This window comes from Scylla paramamosain, chromosome 30 (assembly GCF_035594125.1).
Source record: "Scylla paramamosain isolate STU-SP2022 chromosome 30, ASM3559412v1, whole genome shotgun sequence".
NCBI classification, from domain to species: domain Eukaryota; kingdom Metazoa; phylum Arthropoda; class Malacostraca; order Decapoda; family Portunidae; genus Scylla; species Scylla paramamosain.
Genome location: NC_087180.1, coordinates 9,426,615 through 9,446,614, shown reverse-complemented (window position 1 = coordinate 9,446,614; position 20,000 = coordinate 9,426,615). Strand labels below are relative to the sequence as shown.

The 20,000-nt window shown below is 47.0% G+C and overlaps 1 protein-coding gene across 7 annotated transcripts in view; it reads right to left on the bottom strand.

The window, feature by feature from the left end:
* LOC135116235 (histone-lysine N-methyltransferase PRDM16-like) overlaps window positions 1–20,000 on the bottom strand; it is a 98,761-nt gene that overhangs the window by 18,158 nt on the left and 60,603 nt on the right. For all 7 annotated transcript variants that reach the window (XM_064033591.1, XM_064033593.1, XM_064033592.1 and 4 more), the window contains exon 2: window positions 13,614–13,993. In XM_064033591.1, the coding sequence (XP_063889661.1) occupies window positions 13,614–13,993 (380 nt within the window). The remainder of the gene's footprint in view (window positions 1–13,613; window positions 13,994–20,000) is intronic.

Sequence of the window (20,000 nt, the reverse complement as noted above, 5' to 3'; positions counted from 1 at the left end):
GTTAATTTTTGCTGTTTGTTATTTATATCTATCTTTTTTATTTTTTATTTTTATTTTTTTTTTATTCCTGAAGGCGTCATTACCCTCTGATAAATATTATGTAGTGCAGCCTAAACAGATTTTCCCCCGCAAACCTCCATAATTTTTCCTCGTCCCGTCTTAATACTTGCGTTTTAAGCTCCCAGCAGAGTTACGGCATGTGTTTATTCACAGACTTTCTCTCCCGGCGTTCTGTTTAAAAGATTTTCCCCTTCATTAAGTGCAGTTATTAGAATTATTTTGGATCATTACCTCCCAGCCCTCCTTACTTCCTTTGCTGCCTTCTCCTCCTCCTCTTCGTCCTCCACCACCTCCTCCTTCTCTTCCTTCTCCTCCTCCTTCTCCTCCTCCTCTATTTATTCTTTTTGTTATTTTTTTCTTATTTTTTTCTCCTTCTTCTTCTTTTTTTTCTTCTTCTTCTTCTTCTTCTTCTTCTTCTTCTTCTTCTTCTTCTTCTTCTTCTTTCTTCTTCTTCTTCTTCTTCTTCTTCTTCTTCTTCTTCTTCTTCTTCTTCTTCTTCTTTTTCTTCTTCTTCTTCTTCTTCTTCTTCTTCTTCTTCTTCTTCTTCTTCTTCTTCTTCCTTTCCCGTTTACCTTTCCCAATATTTTCTTGTCTTTATTTCATCACAATTATGTAGTTTTCTCATCTTTTTCTTCCTAACGATGATACGAAAGAAGAAAGAAAGAGAAGAAGAGAAAAGAAGGCACAAGAAGACAGAAGAAAGACACAGAAGGAAGGAAGAAAGATGGAAAAAAAGATAGGTAAGAAAAAAATCGCGGAATAAATTGATACCGAGAAAATTGAATAAATCTCGATGCATAACCAAAAGTAAAATGGAGAACAGGAATGAGAGGAGATGGAAGAGGGAGGGAAGAATAAGGGGAGGGGAGGAGAGGGAGAAAAAAAACCAGGGGAGGGACATATGGAGATTATCCGCTCATGTCCCTTACTTACGCTCTGCAGGGGAGTGGGGAAGGGGAGTGGGGAAGGGGAGGGGGAAGAGGAGGGAAGAGGAAGGGTGAGGGAGGAAAAGAGGAGGGAGGGAGGAAGGGAAGGGAACTGGAAGATTCTCTCTCTCTCTCTCTCTCTCTCTCTCTCTCTCTCTCTCTCTCTCTCTCTCTCTCTCTCTCTTCTCTCTCTCTCTCTCTCTCTCTCTCTCTCTCTCTCCACACACACGGAGATGACTTGCAGTACGTGTAATTGTATATACATGCAAACATACATACATACATACATACATATATACATACATACATACCTACATACATACATACATACATAATTATAGTTTCATACAGTTGCCCATAGAAGTGATATCACAAAATCCAGAGAGAGAGAGAGAGAGAGAGAGAGAGAGAGAGAGAGAGAGAGAGAGAGAGAGAGAGAGAGAGGGGGGGTATCAGCAGCATCATAACGTTTAGCACAAACCTCAACACCCACTGACTCTTAATTTAATGGGTGTCCCTTCCCATTAGTTCCCGCCGCTGGGGATTGTGGAGGAGGAGGAGGAGGAGGAGGAGGAGAAAGAGGAGGAGGAGGAAGAGGAAAGACAGTTAAAGGAGGGACTGTAAGATTAGGTGGAGAAACGGTGGTGAATGAGGAGGGTCCGTGGAGGGAAGTTTAGAAAGGTGGAGGCGCCCTGTGTGTGTGTGTGTGTGTGTGTGTGTGTGTGTGTGTGTGTGTGTGTGTGTGTGTGTGTGTTTGCATGTTAAATATGTGTGATTATTATTTTTTTTACCTTCGAGTACAGAGGAGAGGTGAAGGATGAGATGAGTTGGAGGAGGAGGAGGAGGAGGAGGAGGAGGTGGTGGAAGGGGGAGGGGGACATTGGGAAGAGAAGAGCATAGAGATAAAGAGCGAGAGTGAGGGACGAATGGATGGAGAGGAACTGAATTGTAGGGGAATGGAGAGCAAGGGGAGAGAGAATGAGTGAAGGGAGAGGGGAAGGGTAGAGTGGGGAGTTGTGTTTGGCAGCTGCTGGAGTTTTGGCTATCTCGAGTCACGAACACAATAATGAGGCATATCTGTGACGCCTTCATTAGCCTCCATTCAGTTCATTCTGGGGGCAACACACTCTTATCTCAGTGTATCAGAGCAGCGGCGCCACCTCCCCTTACTCCCGTGGCCCTTTGCTCTTTCCTCTCCCTTTTCCTTTCCTCCATGTTTACTCTTTTCCATTCCGTCCTAACGTTCCCTTGTACTCTTTCCTCTTCATTTTCTGTTGTTAGGTTAGGTTAAGTTAGGTTTGGTTAGGTTTTATTTGCTTATGTTGTTAGATTGGTCTATGTTAGGTTAGTTAGGTTAGGTTAAGGTTAAGTTAGGTTAGGTTAAGTTAGGTTTGATAAGGTTTCATTTGCTTGTGCTAAGTTAGGTTGGTCTAAATTAGGGTAGGTTAGCTTTCATTTGCTTAAGTTAAATTAGGTTGTTTTAGGTTAGGTTAAGTTAGGCTAGGTTGGTTTACGTTAGGTTAAATTAGGTTAGGTTAGGTTAGGTTGGTTTAGGTTAGGTTAGGTTAGGTTAGGTTAAGTTGGTTTAGGTTGATTTTGGTTTACTCTACTTTTCTCTATTTCCTTCTTATTTTTTTTTCTCTTCTTTTTACCAATTGTCCTTCCTTCCTAACGTTTCATCTCTCTCCCTTCTATTTTACCTCGTACTGTTCCTCGTTTACTCTCCTTTTCCTTCTGTCTTATCCACTTGTCTTTTCTTCTTTCCCCATCTACTCAGTCTATCTTTTACATTTCCTCCCCTTTCCTCCTACCCGATTCAAGTTTCTTTTCTACTGAGCTACTCTCTCTCTCTCTCTCTCTCTCTCTCTCTCTCTCTCTCTCTCTCTCTCTCTCTCTCTCTCTCTCTCTCTCTCTCTCTCTCTCTCTCTCTCTCTCTCTCTCTCTCTCTCCTATTCTCCCTTCCTTTCCCATCCTTCCATAGCTCAGGTTCGCCTTCCCATCCCTCCCCCAACCCCGGCAGCTCCCCAGGGAAGGATGAGGCAAAACAGACTCCTTTCGATCTGTCTCATTTGATATTTAATACTTGTGAGGGAGATTTATGCTTAATGAGGAGAGTCTTCGTTCGTGTTCCTTCTGATTTACGATACACAGATGACCACCTCCTCTCCCTCCTCCTCTTCCTCCTTCCTCTCCTTCCCATAGCCACTTCCCCTATCGTCTTTCTTCCTGTTCCCTTCTGTATGGTCTCTTTCTCTCGTTTGTTAGTGGCTATGAACTTTTTTTCTTTCTTTCTTTCTTTCTTTCTTTCTTTCTTTCTTTCTTTCTTTCTTTCTTTCTTTCTTTTCATGCACTTATCTATTTTCTTCCCTTTTCGTCTTCGTTTTTTTTTTCGTTTCTAAGCAACATCGAATTTAACTTACCTTTTTTTTTTCTCTTTTTTTTATTTTCTCTTCTCTTTTATTCCTACTCAGCACCTATTTCTTCTTTCTCTTCCTCCACCTATTTATATTCTTCTCATTCCTTTCCTTATCATTTCTTGTCTCCCTTTTTCGTTTCTTCTTTTCATTCAACTTTTCCTTTTAGTTTTCAATACTTATTTTTCATCTATTCTTACCACTATCTATCTTTTCTTTTCTTCTCTCTCTACCCTCTTCTCACTCTCCTTCATCATCATCTTTCTCCAAGTCCTTTCTCTATCTTCCTCTCCGTTATTGCTTTCATTTCTCCTTACTTCCTTCACCTACGTATCCCCCTTCCTCCTCTCCCTCTCTCCCTGCTCCCCTTCTTCCTCTCCCTCTCTCCCTGCCTCCCTTCCTCCTCTCTCCACACGAAGGTATGACTCTCACCCAGTATTTGTTCCTGATTCAAGGCGGATGGGCGGCCTTCCTCTCTCTGGTCTTATCTTAACACCTCCCGCCCCTCCTTCCTCCTTCCTCCTTCCTCCAGTCCCTCCTTAATTCCTCACCTTCTCCGCTTTTCCATTCTCAGCTCCTCAAGCTTTCCTCCTTCTTCTATTCGTCTCTTTTATTCCTATCTTTTTTTTCATGTAATTTAATTTTCGTTCTATCCTTTTCTCCTTTTTTTTCTTTCCTTCTTTATTTCCTTTAGTAGTCTGACATTTTCATATTTTCATTTAATTATATTTTCTTTCATTTCGTTTCATTTCCATGTCCACGTTTCCTTCTGTGCATAAAGTCATCCTCTGCTTCCTGCCAGTACGTTACCCAAGTTGAGTGGACTGAGCCTTACTCTACCCATTCTGTTCTCATGCACGTGGTTCACTAGTATATAAGAAGATATGAGAAAATATACATAAGAAAATAAGGGAAGCTGCAAGAAGCCGTCAGGTCTACACGTGGCAGTCCCTGTATAAAACATGCCTGCCTGTTTCCACCTATCATCCCCATACAGAAAACTGTCTGATATTTCAAAAGCTCCTTTGGAGTCGGTGCTGAAAACCTGATTACCGATTCTGTAACATTAACTGTTTTAGTAGAAACACTCGTCATACACCAAAATATTTCCTGTAGTATGTTCCCGTGCAATTTTTTTTTATTGTTTCCATAACTCCTAAAATCTCCTCCTTTTCATCTTTATTCCTCAGTTCTCCATACATCCTTCCTTCCTTTTCTCCCTCTTCCACAGCTTCTCATGTTCTCAGACCTGACTTCACCTCTACGGCTTTTTCTCCCATCGTCCTTCCCTCTCTCCTTTCTCCGCTCTCGTCTTTTCAGACCTGCTTTGCCTTCCTCCGGCACTCCTCTCATCAGTAAAAATCTCCCCACATCTTGATCTTCTCATCAGCACCACGTTTAGTCACACTTAATACAGTAATGCCAATTAATCTTCCACTTAGGAGGAGCTAATTTGCTGAACAAGATCTCTCGGGACCCCACAGACCACGTCCCCTTTATGATTCCGGGGCTTGTGAGCATGGAAGACCGCCTCGTTGTGGACAGCTTAAGCATTTTTGCTCCCTCTCTCAGAATACTCAGTGAAAAGATTACTAAGTTTCAATTTACTGAGCTATTTTTTCGTCTTGTAATCTCGATGTCGTTTCCAGTGAATTGCAGTTGAGGCACAGTTGAGAGACCGATTTGTTTGGCTTAGTTCAGTTAAAATTTTAGGTTTTATTGAGGCTGATGGTTATAAGTAAGCATGGGATATGTAAATGCATTATAGGGGCTGATGGCCGACCTATAATCGGCAGCAATAGATAGATGAACAGATAGATACATAATACATAACTAAATTGATTGATTGATTGATTGATTGATTGATTGATTGAAAGATAGACACATGCATCGAAAGATGTATATGTAAACAGATAAAAGACAGACTGGACTGTATCACGTGATTTGGATGAAAACAGAAACTGTATTGACTAGAGATTGGAAACATTTCGGTAGCAGGTTTTCATAGTAGCTGAGCTATACGAATGTTAATGCACGTAAGACGCAAGCTGATATGTCGGTACATATATAATGTAATAAGCAGATCAATGGATGGCAAGTCGCACGCGGTATCCAAGGCAGAGAGCTCGGGGCGTGTTTGTTTTGCATTCTGGGGATTATTTCAACACTTTTCTACATCTTCCTTTTTTTTTTTTTTTTGCAACAAGCAGGCCATGATTTTGCAGCGATTAGTGGCGCCCTGTATGTATTGAGCCTGTGAACCCTTTGGAACATGTTGCATAGCCCAGTCACCGTCACCACTCCCTCTACCGCCACCATCGCCGTCACCACCACCACCACCACCACCACCACTGCTCTACGCCCTACACTACACCACCCACCACTGCCACCATCTTTACACAATACACATGCATCAAGTTCTAGACCGTCACTACCATTCATCATGCATCACTACCACCACCATCACCCTACATCACCACCACCACGACCAGCATCATGTTCTCCACCACCACCATCACCACCATCATCACCATAATTGGCTACACCATTTCTACATCACCACAGCCGCTCAGTGTCCTTTATGTTCCCCTCATCACCATCACAGGCACCACCATCACAATCACCACCACCTCCCCGTACCTGCACCTCTCACGGGCCTAAACCAGCCTATTGACAGCCAACTGCCCACCATTTACACTGTTTGTGAGCCGTGGACGCCAGTAAACGATGGCCGCCCTTTGTTACCTGCTGCTGACGCCTCCACCTCGCCCTCACCTCCTCCCTCACCCCCTCTCCTTCCTCCCCCGCCCCTTCTTTCCCTCGAAACCTTACAAATAGCCTTCTACTCCTACAGATACTTTCTTCCCACCTACTTCTCTCCATAAGTCTCCTCCTCCTCCTCCTCCTCCTCCTCCTCCTCCTCCTCCTCCTCCTCTACAGGCAGCCTAATCGTGTCCAAACGTCTCTATTCTGAGTTGGATCCATTGTCTCTTTCTAGCCCTTTTCAAAATCCTCTTTCTTTGGAATCCGTGCGAAAATCACGGTAAGTCAGCACCTGTTTGACTTGTTTGGTTCGTTCATCCTTCGCGCGTCTGCCGGGGAAGTGTCATGGTGCGGGTGTGATGCAGAATGCGCTCGCGATGAGCTTCCACAGATTAAAAAAAAGGTTGGCATGGTTTTCCTGCGATTATTCTTTTCTCTAGCACGTGTTTGCATTAATATGCAAACAGACAACTTTAGGGGGAGTAGAATGCGGGACGGGGAACTTATCCCTAGTTCTTTACTCTTGAGTATGAGAGATCCCTGATTCTCTCTGCTGTTTGAGTGAGTAATGCCAGAATTTTAACCGCCAAAGCAGTCATGCCTAAAGGTCAGCTTCCCCGACCTGCTAAGCATGCAACCTTTGCCACCGCCCCGACGCGCTGGAAAAAAAAAGATGAGACGTGCTAGAAGGCGACGACGGAGGGAGAAATTTTCATGTGACGGCAGAAAAATGCGAGAATTTTTTGGATTTTCTATAGTGACGTGAAAACTTGTTTATGCATGTCACTGATGGTGGCTGGGATAACGTGACAGTAAGGAGAAAAATGGTTTGTAAAAATAGGACGGAGGAGGAGGGGAGAAAGAGGAGAGAGAGGAGAAGAAGCATATAGAACATGTGTCGACTCTTGCTCCTCTTACTGACTTATGCAATCTGAGAGCATTAGTTAAGTGCGAGGTCCACACATCACAAGAAATACAATAATAAGTAAAAGACAGAAACCACAGAAAGCAGACGAAGCGGAAACAGCTAAAAGGGTAAAAAAGACGCCGACGACCCGTAAGTACTAAGAAGAAAAAGAAAAGAAAAACAGAAAATAAAGAAAGAAAGAGAGAGAAGAAGCCACGAAAACCTGGAACCAATACAAAACCAAACTTGTGTGCTGACTTCCGCCGGGAGCCGCAGACCTGATGTGTATGTGTGTGTGTGTGTGTGTGTGTGTGTGTGTGCACCCAGGAGCCACCACAGCTGAACCACGCCGCCATGCCTCCCGCAGCGACCAACCCCTCCCGCCCACCCCTCCCTGACCCCTCCCGACCCACAGCCCTCCAGTAAATCTTCCTTTCAGCAGCTCCCGGCCACACCAGAATACACAAAACCCATCGGAAACAACAACTGAAATGGCCGTCTCTTTTTCGCTTCCTTTTCAGCGCTCCCAGAAACCGGTTATAAGATTCGTCTGAAGCTGGAGGATACAGATACATATTTCTCCCCGCCTGAAGAGTTTCCCGTGTGTGACTGCACGCCAGGTAATCTCCTAGGTGCTTTAGGAGGTGTGAAACGTTACTGAGGTGCGGGAAGGTGTTAAAGAAAAGGAGGCGAACGGGGAAAGGGAAGCGGGAGGGTGATGGGTGATAACCAAGAGAGAGAGAGAGAGAGAGAGAGAGAGAGAGAGAGAGAGAGAGAGAGAGAGAGAGAGAGAGAGAGACATCACCGGCGACACAAGGGAAGAGAGGAGGGATGGGAGGCGCCGTCACCGAGTCGAGGTATACCAGTGTGACCGCGACAACAATGGAGGCCAGGAGGTCCCCACGAGGGTCCCACAGTGGTCCCGCAGTGGTCCTGATGAGGCGCGACAATAGGACAGTGCTGAGAATCTATATACGCTGCCTGCCGCTCACGAGGATGTGCCCCCCTGCACCTCTCTCACCCCGCCAGGTACTACTGCTACACCCCAGGTACACCCAGACCCCCCCCCTCCAAACCCAAAAGCCACACCCTGTCCACTTGAACACCTCAGAATACACCCGAACCACTTCCCAGGTAACGCCTCGCTCACTTGAATTCCCTACACAGGTACACAACACCTTACATAAATTACCCAGGTGCTCTACTCACTCAAGCTAACACATCGTAAACTACACCTTGCATTCCTCATTGAATTTTACCTGTATTGAAATTACGCAGCGTGGTCATGAAGAACGACTGAATGGAAAGATGGCTGTCAAAATGCTCGAGTTACCAAGACGATCTAATCTGTGAATCACCTCCGGGTTGTCATTCTCACCTGTGTTCCTGAATGTGAGAAGCATTCGAGAGTCATCTAAACTATACAGTACTTTCGCGATTCGTTCTCACCTGCCGTGTTCGTGAGTGGTGAGATGCATAGCTTAGTTCGTCATCTTCCACCACCACCACCGCCACCACCACCACCACCACCACCACCACCACCACCCCACTACTGTTCAGCTCGCGGCACAAAGACCCTCCCATAAAAGCAAATGCCAGACCTCATCTTCCGTCTCCAAGCGAGTGATAAAGACGTCTCCAGCTACTCCATTCAGACGAACCGACCTGATTGGCTGGCGTCTTGACGAGCCAACAGGTAGGTGACGTGTGACACCCGAATCTGATACTGTCCTTTGAGAGGCGTATTGGACCGGTTCCATCGAGGGAGGGTGACAGCGGCGGCGTGAAGGGATTATAGCGGCCAGGACAATGCGGAAGACCAAGCGCGCTCATCAACAGGCGAAGCGAACCTCTTCCTCCTCACCTTTTTCTCCTCTCTCACCCTCCTCTTTCCCACTGAACTTTCCCTTATGCCTTCTTCTTTTCTCACCTTTCTCATCATCCGTACATTTCACACCTTCCTCCTGTCCCTTCCCTGTTTTTTCCTCTATACCCTTCCCGTAGTCCTTCATCTCTCCCTCCTCCTCTTTCTCCTTCTGTCCAAGTTGCCTTCATCTGGTGTCTCTCTCCACTGACTTGCTCTCCTTTCTCAGCACCTCCATCCCTCTACAGTTCTTCCCTACCCTTCCTCTCCCTCTCCCTCTCTCCCTCAGATGCTGCTCCCTTGAGACTCATTAAGTACACAAGTTGTCTGTGTTCTCCCTAGAGGGACGAGCGCACACACACACACACACACACACACACACACACACACACACACACACACACACACACACACACACACTAAGCATACACACAGCTAGCGGCGCCTTTGATAAGATGATAAATACAATCTTCTCTGAGGCAGTGAGCTGATGCTTTTATTCTCGATGACAGTCACCCAGTAATCCTGTTTTCCTCCTCTGTTGTCCCTCCCCCCTCCCCCTCCTCTCCCACTCATTCTCTACTTTCCTCCTTTCCCCCCCCCCACTCCTCTCTCCTCACTTCTTGACTGCGTTCCTTCTTTCCCTCCCTCCCTCCCTCCTACCGTCTTTGGCTGCTTACCTTACCATCTTCCCCTCCCTCCCTCCTTTCTGTCATTCTCTCCCTCCCTCCCTGTCTCCGAAGGAAGGATAAATCTATTAGACATGTTTTTATAATTTCCGTCCTTGAGAATTCCTGCGCGTAGGAGAGCTGAAGTAGTAGTAGTAGTAGTAGTAGTAGTAGTAGTAGTAGTAGTAGTAGTAGTAGTAGTTGTAGTAGTAGTAGTAGTAGTAGTAGTAGCAGAAGAAAAGCAGTATGAGGTCTGCGTATTATTATTATTATTATTATTATTATTATTATTATTATTATTATTATATTCATCATTATCAGAGTAAAGCATCTCTTGGTGGCTTCGTTCAGGAGGCGAGAGGAGAGATCATTATCCGAAACCACGAGGGAGGAAGAGAAGGAGGAAGAGGAGAAAGAGGAGGTGAAGGGCTGCATTATACCTATTGTAAGCATCTTCTAATTCATTATATCCTCGGAGACGTTAATCAGGAGGAGGAGGAGGAGGAAGAATGGAGGAGTGTTTAGGAAGAGAGGATGAATACATGGCCGCACTGATAAGATATTCAAAGGTTCCATCATTATGAGCAGGATCTTTAGGCACGAAATGAGGGAGATGAGGTCGGCGCCTTGATAAACCAACGCTAACGAGGTTGTATTTACGTCTCCTCCTCCTCCTCCTCCTCCTCCTCCTCCTCCTCCTCCTCCTCCTCCTCCTCCTCCTCCTCCTCCTCCTCCTCCTCCTTGTCTGAAGATGAACAGCTGCTGAAGTGGATCGTTGGTTAAAAGATACTGGAGTGAGGGCAACCCACCCGCCCTCCTCTCCAAGCTTTCGAATACTTAAGGGCGGAATTCCCTCGTCAGGAGCCGCGGAGAGGAACCTTCTGGCCGGATACTCTTGGATGGATTTCAAGAGCAGGAACGTTTAGTAATTATTATCTCTCTTAATCACTGCGAGTCTATTTTGAGGGAAGCCAGCTATTAGAGGGCTGGAAGAGGGCGAGAAGGGGAGGCAAGAGGGGAAGGAAAGGAAGGACGAGCAGGAGGGAAAGGGGCGGAATAGGAAACGCTTGAGAGGTTCCACAATTAAGGATTGGGATGGGAAGTGGGAGATTGAAACACCATAAGAGACGGAGGGAAAATAATGTAGAAAATGGGAGAGAGTTTGCTTTATGAAGAGGAAGAATTTGGGGAAGAAGGGAATTTTGATATGATGAGAAGATGAAAGAGAGTAAGGAAAGAAACGGAGAAAGAGATAAAGTAAGAAAAGAGTCTGAAGAGCAAAATACGGAATAAGAAAAAGAAATGAAAGCCTGAATTATTCTTCAGTTTTCTCTCTCTCTCTCTCTCTCTCTCTCTCTCTCTCTCTCTCTCTCTCTCTCTCTCTCTCTCTCTCTCTCTCTCTCTCTCTCTCTCTCTCTCTCTGCGGCGGAGGAAAATATCAGCTGTTACGGCAGCAAGTGTGGGGCCTGAGCAGCGAGGCATGGCAGGACCCCCACAGCTGGCGGTGACGGCCTTCCCTCTCCCCCCCCTTTTCTCCCCCCTCAATTCCCCTCAGACTCCCCAGCCTCCACCCCCTTCCCACTCTCCTACTTACCTCCCCTACACATCCCCACCTGTTCCTACTCACCCCAACTCATCATTTTGCTCTTTTTTCGTCTCATCATGCACTTTTGTTCATTTAATTTTACGTTTTTTTTCTTAATTTTTCCTCGTTTATTTGTATTTCCTTCATCTCTAGTTCCTAAATTACTCCGTTCCGTTTTCTATTTCCTACAAACACAACTCCAGCCTCGTGCCGACTCACAAATCCACTCCTTTCCTCAAACTTCCAAACTAATCCACTCCCTCATTCCATCTTGACAAGTATACTCACTCCCCTTATCCCCGCACCTGCCCTCCCCTCTGCCTCCCCTCGCCCCACATCTCACGCCTGCTCACACTTGGGGAAAATCACCCTGTTTGTAAGGCCTCGCGCTCCCTCGCTCCCGCAATCTGTTCCAAAATTCTTTAATGGCCCGGAAGCCAATAACTTCAATCAAGGCCAACCAGGCAGTTAGTCAGGCCAGCTAGCCAGGTTTAGGTAGCCAGACAGTTTCTTATCCACTCTTCCACATGTAGAACCAACCATCCAGCCAGTTAGTCAGTCAGTTAGTCAGTCAGTCAGTCAATCAGTCACCTAATCATTCTTACACTCAGCTTTTCAGTCAGTTAATCAGCCAGTCACTTAATCAACCATACACTCAGCTTCTCAGTCAATTAGCCAGTCAGGTAGTCAGCCAAGCACTAAGTCAGTCAGTCAGATCAGGTAACCAAGCAGCCAGTCACTTAGCCAGTCAGTCAGTCAGTCAGTCAGCCACTCAGCTAGCTACTCTTTCAACCTCAGAGCAAGTTACCCAGTTATTCAGCCAACCAGGTACTCAGTCAGCCACTCAACCAGCCACTCCGTCATCCCATGAGTCAGCTAACCAGTTACTCATGTATTCAGACACGCAAACAGACAGGAGACAAACAAAAGAGTCAGTATCGCCGTTCCTAGTGACAGACATACAAACGCAATGATTACAGAGACAGCCAGACATAGACGGACAGCAGCGGTAGTTAATCAGAACCCTATTTAAACAGCCAACAATAGACGAACAAGAGGTAACAGAATCAACAGCCAAGCAAACGAGTAAACAACTAGACAAACAGGCACGGATTTATAGGATGGATGAAAGCAGACAGACAGACAAACAGCAAGGTCGATAAGCGATAAACAAATAACAAAACTGATGTGTGTGTAGGAGATTTAATGCCTTACAAACATGAAAATGTGAAGATAAGCTAAGAAAAAAAAAATCTCGCGTGCACACACACACACACACATACACACACACACACACACACACACACACACACACACACACACACACACACACACACACACACACACACACACACACACACACCTCTTCAGGAAATGCGGAAAAGTGTGCTATGATTCCTCCCCTTCAGGAGACAAAACCGTCAACTCCCGACCGCAGGAGAGAGAGAGAGAGAGAGAGAGAGAGAGAGAGAGAGAGAGAGAGAGAGGGGGGGGGGTGGGGGATGGACTAGGGGGAGGGGTAAGGGAGATATAAAGGTGGAAAAGAAAATGGAATTGTGAAAGGAATGAATGCGGGGTTAAAAAGAAAACGAGAGGAGTGTGCGTGGCTGCAGACAAAAGAAGTTAAATGTGGATGAGAGTGAGAGGGACGCACGAGGAGCAAGTTCCACCGCGGGGAAGGAAAAGGAGAAACGCGAGAGGGAAATATCCGCACAATGTGAAAAAGAGAGAAAAAAAATATTGCATTAACGAAGAATGGCTGAATCGCGTTTTTATTACTTGCGCTTCGAGGTTTTAGAAATATTTTGAGCGGAAGTCGAGCACGTCCCCAGCTCACCACAAACGGCGGGTCTTTTCAAGGGGCGGCATCAAGGGCGACGCTGAGCGAATACGGCGCCAAACAATGCCTCGCCGCCACCTCGTCTCGGCAACACGCATCATTATTCCATCTGGCACCGAAATTTTTAGGAAGGCGAGCTTCTAGTGGTCCAAGTGTGACCCGCCGCTAATGGCTGGCGCTTCCTGGAAAGCTTAATGCCTCCCGCAGACAATGGACGACCTGCCCCCGAGACCCGCGCCACAAAAGGACTCCAGTTTCGATTCTTGGCCACTTAAGGCCTGACGATGACACATAATGACAAGACCCTCCGGTAAGACAGACCCGGCCCTCCCTCCCTCTGTCTCTCCCCTCACCCCCGCTCACCACAAACATAATCTTCTACTTTCCAAAACCCTTTTTAGTCTGATTGTGTAATGTAGAGATTTGAGAACTTAAAGAGCGTTTATTGTCCGTTTTTCTCTTTAGAAATCAGCGCTCAGAAGACCCCACGAGGAGCCGCTGCTGCAGGGAGGCCGCCAGACAAGTAAAGGCTGTTTGTCGGCGGCGGCAGCGGCACTACGTAAGACAGTTGCTGCAGTGTACTCACCTCCCAGGCCAGACTGGGGTCCTTGGCGTTGGCTGTCCATTTTCCGAGGAAGGGGCCGTAGCGGGTGCCGCGGGAGATGCTCTGCTTGGACCACACGCCAACGCCCACGCCCGTGCTGGAGGGGCGCAGCTCAAGCTCGGGCGGCACCGCGGACAGCTGCTGCGTGATGAACCTCTCAGCGGCGGCACTGAGCTCGGCGGCCGCCCCCGCGGCGTTCATGTTGAGATCGTGGGCGTCGGGCGTGTTGGTGGGTGTGGGTGAACCTCGAGGGGCGTGAGGAGAGGAGAGAGGCCCACGAGGCGACACGGAGCCTCCCTCAGAGTCCGCCTCGCTCAGGTCACACAGGTCACGGAAGGAGCGGTCGCCTTCCTCACCCGGGACTGGAAAAGGTCAAACAAAGAACAAATTAATGGCGGCGCCAACAGCCAACACCTCGCCGTGCCAGCCTCGTTCCTCCACGACGGACCCTCCGCCGAGAGACGAGTTTGTGCTCTCCTTTTATCCCGGAGCTAATGAATGACGGCCCGGCTGGAGCCACAAAAGAGGCGCGAGGCAGCAGATGCAGCGCCCGCCGCCTCACACTCCCACCTAACACTCGACACCTTCCCTGACGTCCCTCCGTCACCCTCAAAACTCATCATCACACCAATTAACACATTCAACAGAAAATTAACCAGCAATTATATCCTCCTTATCTGCTGGAGGCGGCGTAATGCGTGTCATATGGCGCGCCGGCTAGGTCTACCGGACGCGCCCAGCCATTGTCACCGCCAGCTCTCTCCTGTGCCCTTTGTCTCGGGCCATTATGCTGCCGCAGGCCCGTCTCGCGCCAGGCCGGGCTAACGTGTCCCTGGTGCTGGCATCTCAACACCCACTCAGCTGAACACGTGGCGATTCTAATGATAACTTAACTGGACAGGAAGATGACACTTGTCAGCACAGCACAACCCAGCGTTATGAAGATAAAAACTTGAACACTACGCTTTGTTTACAGAACGACACAGCAATACAGAAGTACACAGCACAGCAGACCAGACAGCAAGCACAGCAGACTCGCAGCGCAATTGATCGAGCTGTGATGAGCTGTGGGATGACTTTCTTTTGCTGCTTTACAAGACTTAATTACCGTGATTATAGACTTTTTTTCACCCTTTTGCCCAGAGCTTTAGTGTGTGTGTGTGTGTGTGTGTGTGTGTGTGTGTGTGTGTGTGTGTGTGTGTGTGTGTGTGTGTGTGTGCGTGCGTGCGTGCGTGCGTGCGAACATGTATGTGCTAGTGTACGTGTGTGTGCGTTTCCGCTTGCGCATAGATGTTTACATTTGACCTCCTTTTTACGTATGTTTACATATGTACGCGTGTGTTTGGGGCCTCGAAGTGTGTGGACGGTGGGGAGCAGAAGGGGGGGAACATTAATATGGAGAGGGGAGGGAGCAAAGGGGAGAGAGGGGAGGGCATTATAGGGCCGTGATTCAGATCAGTGCACATCTTCTGTCTCACTAATCAGGCTGCCTTCCCTTCCTCCCCCCTCCCCCTCCAAGCAGCGTCCCCTTCTCATGGCGCTGATGGGAATAATGGGAGGGGAGGGGCGGGATGGATGGCGAAGAAAAGGGGTGATGCAGGGAACGGTGATTAGGGTGCGTGGTGATGCTTCGAAGGGCGTGTGGAAATTTTAAGTGAGAATATGTATGTGAACAATTAAGCAGGAAGATATGATAGACAGATAGATAAATAGACAGATAGATAGCTGGATAGATTAATTGATGAATAATTTAATCACTTTGCGCTTTGCTTCACACACACACACACACACACACACACACACACACACACACACACACACACACACACACACACACACACACACACACACACGAAACTAGGTCACAAACATGAAGGACGTTCCTGCCGCATTTGTTTTGTTTTCGTTGTGTTTATACTGGCGCAGTAACTTAATATGAAATGACAGTGATAGTTAATTGCAATGGATTATAATATTAAGAGTGAATTAATAGAGTATAGTGTTTAGTGATGGTGGCGAGGGCTGTACTAGCGGTGGTGGTGGTGGTGGTGGTGGTGGTGCGGGTATTTAGCCAAGAACACTCACTCTACCTGTTTACACCTAGCCTGGGGGTGTGTATCTGGACGTGTCTTCGGCCACCACCCACGCGGCCTCCCTCATCCCATCATCCTCCCTTTACACCAACGCATAACGCCATTCCATAACCTCCCCTGAGTCATTCCACCCTTCCATACTCATTCCACAACTCCACACCAGCCTCCATCCACGTGCCATTAATACTCCTCTCGTTTTCCTCATCAAATGGTTAAAATCAGTGAAGGGCAAGAGTGGTGGTTCAAAATGGCGTGATCGGGGATAAATAGAAGGAGACAGCAGGGGCGGGGGAGGGAAGGGCCTCGTGTACGTGCCCAAGAAGACAGGACTGTTGACAGAGCGGAGCCCGGCCGCATCGTCGCTTGACTTACATATATACACGTCTCTCGCTGGCTTGTTGGCTCACTATCCCTCATCACCCAGACCCTTCCTCCCTCTCTTTCTCTCTCTCTCTCTCTCTCTCTCTCTCTCTCTCTCTCTCTCTCTCTCTCTCTCTCTCTCTGAATCTAACTTTTCCTTTTTTTCACAAATATGCCTAGGTTCCTTTGTGATTCTCTCTCTCTCTCTCTCTCTCTCTCTCTCTCTCTCTCTCTCTCTCTCTCTCTCTCTCTCTCTCTCTCTCTCTCTCTCTCTCTCTCTCTCTCTCTCTCTCTATGGAAGGAACAGTCTCGATACATGCGAGATGAAAACTGCGGCGAGTGTGTGTATTGTGGACGTTTGTTTTACGTTCTTCATTCTTTCTCCACGTTATGTTATGGATTTTTTAAGGGGGTGAGTCGAGGTATTGTCTCTCTTAGTCATGCCCTTCCTGGCGGGCGTCGCTCATTACCTCCGCGTCTATCTCGCCAGGAACGTGACTTCAGCCTCATCTCCACCGCGGCGACCACCGAGCTCTCCACTTGTTGCTCATTTACAAAGAAAATCTCCTCTCTCGGCTTAGACTCACTTGTGGAGAGAATGAATGGGACGCCGCTAAACCTGACCGCCCGCCGAGCACACACCAACACCACCATCACTACCACCACCACCACCTCCACCTCCACCTCCACTACCACTACCACCAGTCCCCCTCCAATCGGTGATGAGACGGCCAATAATTACTTGCAGTTTCCACGAAGGCTTTATTTTTTTTTTCTGTGTATTTCCCAATTTGGAGTTTTCGACGCAGTGCAGAGATGTTTTGTGGTCTGTTTGATGTTGTAACTGCTTAAAAAAAATAAAACTTGGCTTAATTGTCTGTCATTCCGTTGCCACAACAAATCGTATCTGAAAATCAAACAGCAGAAATATAATCACGTATCATTACTTTATTCTTCATTAGCAGCGATGGAAGGGCAGCGAGACCAACCACTTGTATGAATCATGAATTAAATACTCTTCGTGATCATTTAACCTATTTATTAGCTACTTCACTATCTGAACTTCACCAAATCGCCTGTGGTTTAGTCATAATAAAACTTTACCCGACATAACCTAACATATGATTCTGTTGGGTGAGTAAGTACAACCTCTCGAGAATGAAAAGCATCATTCTTAACCTAAAACCCTCCACTGACACCTGGAATACAAGGAAATAGATGCTTCGTTACTGAACAACTGAAAATACTATGGAATGTTTTATTGAAGTGGATTTTTCGTTGATTTCCTTGTGGTGGATTTTTTTGTAGTGGATATTCTTGTAGTGGATTTTTATGTGAATATTTTTGTAGTGGATTTTTCTGTAGTGAATTTTCTTGTATTGGATTTTCCTGTAGTGAATTTTCTTGATAATTTTCCTGTAGTGATTTTTCTTTTGGATTATCTCGTGGGGAACCCGTCCGTCAGAGTCATCCCGGAAATCACAGAGATACGTGCCACCCCGAGCAGAGTGAACACTCGGCCATAAACTGGGACGCGCCACGCCACTCACAACCAAACAACTCGGTCACGTTATCAGCGAGGCGCTTAAAAAAGATTATCGAGGAGCTGAGACCGAGTTGCGCGTCTTTGCTGAGGAGGTATAGTCCCCGCGCCCCTCATGGTCTTGATAATCTTGCACACTAAAGAAATATTGGGCTTAGCGAGGTGTGTTCCCGCGTACCTGAGCTCTTTGACACTGAGTAAAGCAGCCAGGGATCTCTCTCTCTCTCTCTCTCTCTCTCTCTCTCTCTCTCTCTCTCTCTCTCTCTCTCTCTCTCTCTCTCTCTCTGTCTCTATCTCACCTGTGGGCACACCTTGAGGGCCGCCCGGAAGGAATGAGGCACGGGTGGAGGAGTTCAGTTCCCCTTTTGAGTGACCTCGCATTAATTTCGCTTTTGCCCAGCCCGGAGGCGGCACCTTTGTTCGTGGTTATCAAACGACCCGACCACCTCGTTGGCTCGTCAAGTCGGCGGCACATATGGGGCGGCGGAGGGTGACGGAAGGCACCTTTATGTGGGGCCGGATATTGGCTGTGGCTGGGGCGGAGGGGCGGCTCAACCTGTCACTGCCTTGCCTGTCTTCCCTGTGAGGCGCCAGACAGGATAGATGGAGCTTCTTTAGTCTGTGTGTGTGTGTGTGTGTGTGTGTGTGTGTGTGTGTGTGTGTGTGTGTGTGTGTGTGTGCGCGCGCGCTTGTGTGCGTGTGTGCGCGCGCGTGTGTGTGCTTGGGTGTTTGCAGACTTCTGTGTATGTAGTGAGAATGCAAACATCCTATATCGGTCATGCATTATAAACTGATCTACGGCTCCTCCTCCTCCTCCTCCTCTTCTTCAGTCCATGGGGGAGAAGTTACCCCATGTGTTGTCTGGGCGGCGTGACTTCCCCGGCGGCGCTCCATCATGCCGGGTCACGCCGCCGCTGACAGCTGATTGGTAAGCCTCAGGGCGGTGCGCTGAGCCCTCCATCAATATTTTGAGTTCAGGAAACGCTGACGACATCTTCCCCTCCTCCTCTTGTTACCTCCTCTTCCTCATGTTACCTCCTCCTCCTCCTCTACCTCCTCCTCTTCTTGCCTATACTATTATTACCATTACTCCTCCCTCCTCCTCCTCCTCTTCTTGGCTATACTAATATTATGATTACTTCTCCTCCTCCTCCTCCTCCTTCTCCTTCTCCTCCTCCTCCTCCTCCTCCTCCTCCTCCTCCTCCTCCTCCTATTACTACTACTACTACTACTACTACTACTACTACTATTACTACAATTCTTCAAGAATAACATATCGACAATTTTCAGCTTTCATGCTTATGGATACGTTCACTCTTTGTGTGTGTGTGTGTGTGTGTGTGTGTGTGTGTCCGTTATCTAAAATTACCGATAAGCTGCTGAATCAGACACTAGTGTTGCCTATGATGATGACTATTATTGTTATTGTTATTGTTATTGCTGTATTGTTGATGCTGACACTGCTGCTGCTAATGTTACTGCCGCGCCGTTAACACTCCTCGAATCCCGGCATCTTATGATAACCCAGTGCTTGAAAGAGAAGGGAAGGGAAGGGAAGAGTGTAGGGATGATAGGGAGGATAGTGAAGGGAAGAAAGGGAAGGAAGGAAAGAAAGATGATAGGAAGGATAAGTAAGGAAAAAAAAGAAAGAAAGGAAGGAAAGGAACGTAAAGGGATGGGAAATGAAAGGAAGGGACGAAAATAAAAAAGATATAGGAAGAAAATAAAGGGAAGAAAAGGAAGGAAGAAAGGAGAGGAGAGCAATAAAGTGACGAAAATGAAAAATTATAAAAAGAAAAGTGGAGTGAAGACAAGAAAAGAGAAGAGAAAAAAGGAAAGGAAGATAAGGGAAGGTAAAGAAATAAGGAGAGTGAAGCGAAGGGAAAGAAAAGGAAAAGGAAGGCGATTTGAAGGGAAGGGAAAGGCAGGGACATCTGACGAACCTCACAGCATCGGTCCTTCAATAAAACGTTTCTCCCATCCCATTACACAATTTTGGGTTAGGTAAGCTGGGGAGGAAGCAAATCAGGAAAGGGGTAGGGGAAAAAGAGAACTGGAAAGAGGATTAGAGGCACGGACAAGGGAAGAAGAAGCAGGGCAAAGAGGGGCTAGAATAACGGAAAGGGTGAAGGAAGGAGTAAAGGAAGGGGGAGCTGTGGATAAAAGAGAAATTTGGTAAAAAAAGGAGGAGTGGAGTATAGGTGCGGGGAAAGCTGGATAAACTAGAGGAACTGGAAATGGAAAAGGAGAGATCTGGTATTCGACGAGATGAAGGAATTGAAAAAAAAAAGAGAGAAAATGTGACGTAGTATAATAAAATGAAAGAAAGAAGGCGGACGAACGTATGAGGAAAGAAAAAAAATGGGAATGATA